This window comes from Pteropus vampyrus, unplaced genomic scaffold (genome assembly GCF_000151845.1).
Source record: "Pteropus vampyrus isolate Shadow unplaced genomic scaffold, Pvam_2.0 Scaffold204, whole genome shotgun sequence".
NCBI lineage: Eukaryota > Metazoa > Chordata > Mammalia > Chiroptera > Pteropodidae > Pteropus > Pteropus vampyrus.
Window position 1 is genome coordinate 1,464,988 of NW_011888985.1, and position 5,430 is coordinate 1,470,417.

Here is a 5,430-nt window from a genome sequence, read left to right on the forward strand (position 1 = left end):
TCCATATTCTTTCTCTTCCTCTCCACCCCCCGGACCTTCCGAATCACACTTTGAAGATAGCAGAGGCCCTGAACAGCGCCATCCCTACCCCCCGCCACCAACTGGACATTACTTGAGTGTAAAATCAGCGTCTATCTTGTGAAACCATGGAGATCTGGGGACTCCTCTGTTATAGCAGCTAGCATGACCTTATGCTTACTAACACACTCCGCTGCACTTGGCTGCTCTAACCACGCATAGATGGCTCTCGGCACTGCCCACACTCATGTCAACTTTCAAGTGCTGACCCAGAAAACGAGGAGGCCCAGAACAACCTACCTTAATGGACTCATTGTCCTCTCCTGGGGGTTGGAGAGAAATTAAAGAATGTATACTGATGTCCATCAGCTCACTGTTTTCCTCTGAGGAGTAGAAAGGCTTCACTTTACTAGGGAGAGGAGAAGGGACGAGAGGAGTGGTCAGCGGAGGGTTGAGACCCTGCCCCGTCGGGGGCGCAGAGGCATGTCACAGAGCAAGGCAGAGGCCGGCTTCCCTGGTCGGAGGTTCAGGCTTGTGCCCCTCCCCAGGGAGTCCATCTCCGCCCAGCCATCAGAGTCCGGGGACTGTCTGTGACTGAGGGGGAGCCTCAGGGGTCCAAAACCATCTCTCCTCCTAGTTGCTGTTCTAACCCTGTCCCTCTCCTGCTCAGAAGCAATCCACCGCTCCTCCCTCACCACAAGGGACTCTGCCTCCCAGGCTGGTGCTGGCCCAGGGGTCAAGTACAATACCTGGACCAGCAGCAGCAGCAGCAGCACCACCACCACCACTACCACCACCACCACCACCTTGGAGCTTCTTAGAAATGCAAATTCTATGGTCCCACCTCAGAGCTACTGAATCAAAAACTCGGGGGTGGGGCCCAGCCATCTGTGATTTAATAAACACTCCAGGGTAGTAAGTAGCTGCTTAATGCATGTAGCTCATTCTCCTTCGACCCCTTAATCAAGAGTTCTCAAGCTGAGATGCATATTAGAATTACCTGGAGAGCTGTTAAGGGCCCCCCAGGGCCAAGTCGGGCTCCACAGGTCCTTATTTAAAGGTCTGTGGTGGGGTTGGGGTATCCACATTGTTGACCCTATTGTGCCTCTAGAATTGGGAGCCACCATCCCATTGAAACTCTTGCACTCCAAAGGGATCCTGTCCTGCTGGGAGCTTCCAGCTCCTGCCCAAATCCAGCTCTTTTGTTTCGACCCCGGTCAGAAGTCAAACTCCTTTGGCCAACTCCTTCTTAAAGGCCCTGATCTAGCGACTGAATTGCATCTCTTTCATAGCCCTCTGCTTCCGATCTTAGATTTGTTTGTTGTTCACCCAAACACTCAGCTCCGATCCCTGAGTCCCTGCGCATGTGTTAACGAGTCTGTCTTCTCTCCCAGGCCCTGAAAGGATGTGTGTGAAATTTACTTACTGTGCGCTGCCTCTTAAAGCAATAAGTAGTTCTGCTATGAGCTTAAATGGTGAACCTACCCCCGCTGGTGAAGAGTTTCTAGAGACGACCCAACCATTTCAAACACGAACTTTACAAACGCACAGTGAATGGACAGTTCCAGGAAGGCAACCTCAGGCATTCTGTTACTTCCATTATAATTATTAATCCTTGTATTAACCGTATTAATACCGTGTCAATAGACAAATTCCTTGACTGAGCCCAGACCAACCGGAAGGATGCCATCTCCCTGCCGTTCTATTCAGTTTCACTGTATGATTTCTTGCTCGAAACATCTCCTAGTGGACTAAAGAAGAGCCCACCTCCCTGCCGGTCATGTCCCAATCCAAAAAGAAGAGCCCAGCTTGAAATATTGTTGAGATTTATGGAAAAGAGCTGACGGAAGCAGACCCCTGTCTTCTGATGGCCGGTTGAGCCAGGAGCTGCCTGAGCCCTTGCTACAGGGGCGGCCGCCCAAGGAGCACTGAAGGCTGGTCTCAGCCTCCACCTTTACCCAGGAGAAGTGCCCAGGGCACAGGAAGGGGCCCGGCTCACCTCAAGTGCGAGAGGGCATCCATCGCCATGGCCCGCACAGGGGAAACCAGGGTGTCGATTGGTTCCGCCTTGATGATGGCCTGCGGGACACGGCGGGACAGTGAGCTGCCAGGCCACTCGGCGTCCCAGTCCAGGCAGGAGAGGGGGCCTTGACTCACACTGACTCTGAGGGTAGCAGCGTTCCCCAGGGTGATTGCTCCTTTCCTTCTCCGGGCCTCCCATTCCACCCACATTTCGCTTCCCTCCAGAAGTGCTTCCAGCTCAGCTGGAGCAGTTTCCAGGGCCAAGGGATCGTAAGGGACTGCGGAAGTCTAGAGACAGACAGTAGCTGTCCCACAAACTCCATCAGCCCATCACCGCTTCTTGCCTTTGGGTGGTTGACATTTTCTAGATCTCACTAAAGTTCTGTGTGAACATAGCTCTCAATACAAATAGCCTGCAGCAGATGCCGACCCGCTAAGTCCCTCCTCTGGAGAAACACGGGGCCACGGCGGGACTGATTCAGTGGACCTCCGTCTCCCAGCCCTGAGCCAGCCACCTCGGGGCCACCACGGAGCCCGTCTGGTTCCTGGCTGTGATACCTTTTATCGGCTACAAGAATATCGTACGCAGAATCTTGCAGTTGGAACAAAGAAGAACTGAGACAGAAGGGGCTTCAGAGACCCCTGTAGCCCCCTGGCCTCCCAGATGCCCTCGGGAACTCTGAAACCTCTGACAAGGTGGAAGCCAGTCAGCAGAGTTAGACCCCAAACCTCCTAGCAGAGAAAGCGCCCCCGCCCGCTTACCATTACAATGGCGGTAAGAGTCGTCTTTTGGCCAAATTGAAAGTCCTCCAGGTCCTTGATGTTTTTGATGGCACTGGTGACCTGCGCCACACTCTTCATGAAGGCCATTTTGAGGCAGATGTCCTGTGTCCAGACCAAGACGGGGAGAAGGAAGGAGCACGTTGGGAGTGATCCTCAGGGTCCTGAGTCACAGCCCTGGCTCCCAGCCCCCACGGCCGTATGGGTACGGACACCCCTCCCTCCCGGATCGCGCTGAGGAAGAGTCAGTGTCAGGGGTGCTCGGAGAGACCGCAGCCTCATTCTGTCTTTCGGCCACCTGACAGAGCATCTGCCACATGTCCCGGACGTGGGCCACGCTCTGATGCTCCGTGGAAGACGCCGCCCGCCCTGGACCCCCACACCGTGCCTGAGTGGGGAGGGGCAGTTGATCGATGGACACAGAGTTTTAGGTTACAATATGAGAAGTCCTGCAGATGGATGACAGTGATGGTCACACAACTGTGTGAACGTATGTAGTGCCACTTAAAAGTGGTCATGGTAACTAACTTTTTTTACGTGTATTTTTATCACAATTTAAACAACAATAATAAAATAATGTTTGCTTTATTCTCTGAGTTTTCTTGCTATTCCAAGAAAGTCACTAGTCCCTTCACGTTTCTGACTACAGGCCCCTTGTCCCTTATGAAAAAGTTTTTAGTCAGGTGGCCGGGGGCGGGGTGGGGGGAAAAGTGAGGGTAGAGGGAGGGAAAGAGGCTGGAATGAGGGGGCTCATCCTGTGATTTCTGGGGACAACACTCCTCCCAGCTCTTGGAGAAGGGGCTGCCCTACTCCCCCACCCCCCGCAGCAGAGAGCAGAAAACGGGCAACGGGCTCCCCATGCTGGCGGTCAGGTAGGACTCCTGGATGTCTCTTCGCGGGCCGTGGGCTGCCTAAGTCCAACTCCTGGCTTCACCGCCCCCCAGAAAATGATGCAGAGTGACTTCCAGCAGCCTGGATCGAGGAGGGCAGCCCCCAGGCACTGGATGCAGGTCTGTGGCGTCCCGGGGTTACCTGGCAGCTGCTGGTGTAGTGGTGAATGATCTTAGAGGTGATGGGGTTGTCCGCATGGGTGAGGAGCATCTGCGGGTGACAGTGTGAGGCCACACAGCTGTACATCACCATGAGCGCGCTCTTCACCGTCTCCCGCCTCCAGGGATGGTCCTTCTGCAAGGACGAGAAGGGAGAGAAGCACCAGTGAGGGGCCATCTGCTCAACTTGCCCTCTGGGAGGCAGCAGGTTCTGCCCCAGCTGTGTGCGGACAGTCTCTGGTCAGAAGACCAAAAGAGCTGTTGAGCTGGATAAAGGTGCCTGAAATACTCACTTATTTACTCATTCATTCGACACTTCTGTATTGAGCACTTACAACACGCCGGGCCCTGGGTGCAAAGCGGTGAGCCACAGACCAAGGCCAGGACTACCTGCTGGCTGCGAGCAGGTGTTTAGTGGACAGCCCTATACACAGGCTGGCTGTCCTCCCTTCATGCCTCCACCTGCCAGGCACCTGTGCTGGGCCAGGGGCTCTCATGATTCTGGGGATCCTCTTGGGAGGAGGTGTTGGGAGCCGCCAAACTCAACACAAAAGGTGGGGCAGGAGCTCCCACGCCCTGCCAGGCCGTGAGGAGAAATCCAGGTCTCAGGTCCTGCTCCATGGAGAAGCGTGGGCAGAAGCCTGGGACACTCTGAATTCTTTCCATCCAAACTGCCAGACCGCTAGGGCGAGGACCCAAGGTCAAGGTCAAAGCTTAAGGCATCCGTGACTTCAGATGGTTGCCCACTGCGGGCTCGGCCAGCCTGTGGCACTGCGCCCTGTGGCAGGAAGGTGGGCTAGAGGCCAGCCATGGGCCACTTGTGTCCAACTCCTGGTTTCACCACCGAACAAGCTTCTGTGTCTCGTCTACACGGCAGTGGGCATTACAGCCACTCCCACCCAGCCCCATTGATTCGCCAAGGCAGAGCTCTTAACACGTGGAAACCACCTGCAGCTCCTTCAGCTCCAGTGGGTCTGGGTGAGGCCTGAGACCCTGCATTCTCAGGCAGCATCATGAGTGGCTAGGCCTCCTCTGCAAGATGGGACATGGAAAGGCCCTCCCCGTGTTCTTTAGATGACCCACCTGCAAAGGCTCGGTTGGAGGCGCCCTCCGGATCTCAGTCATTTCGATGGCAGGGGACACAGAGGGGAATCTCTTACTGTGACGACCTCAGTTGGGTGCTGAGAGCACCGCAGCTCTAATCGGGCCCGGGAGACCTGCTTGTGGGGCAAAGGGGACCTACCCGCCAAGCGCCAATCTGCCAGGATTGCTCTGACTCCTGGATCCTCTCCTCGAAGTCATGGAGCACGTTCAGCACCGTCTTGACCTGGCCCCGGGCGCACAGGCCAAAGCACAGAATCACGCCCTGCGGGGAGACCCAGCCAGCCGGGGTGAAGGGGCGGGCAAGGGGTACTGCAGGACCCCCCATTCACGAGTGCGCATGCACACACACAAACAGGTTCATACACACATGCACCTATGCACACACGCACAGGCACACAAGTGCCTGCACACAAGGCAGGCATGCACAGCGCATGTACACACACATGCACGCACAGAC

At 55.6% G+C, this 5,430-nt stretch overlaps 1 protein-coding gene across 1 annotated transcript in view; it reads right to left on the reverse strand.

The window, feature by feature from the left end:
• MROH2A (maestro heat like repeat family member 2A) overlaps positions 1–5,298 on the reverse strand; it is a 17,930-nt gene extending 12,632 nt beyond the window's left edge. Inside the window, exons 1-5 of the mRNA XM_011372358.1 lie at positions 5,113–5,298; positions 3,853–4,005; positions 2,803–2,925; positions 2,018–2,097; positions 319–427 (exon numbers count right to left, since the gene is read on the reverse strand). Coding sequence (XP_011370660.1) covers positions 319–427; positions 2,018–2,097; positions 2,803–2,925; positions 3,853–4,005; positions 5,113–5,298 — 651 coding nt within the window. The remainder of the gene's footprint in view (positions 1–318; positions 428–2,017; positions 2,098–2,802; positions 2,926–3,852; positions 4,006–5,112) is intronic.
• Positions 5,299–5,430: the final 132 nt, after the last annotated feature.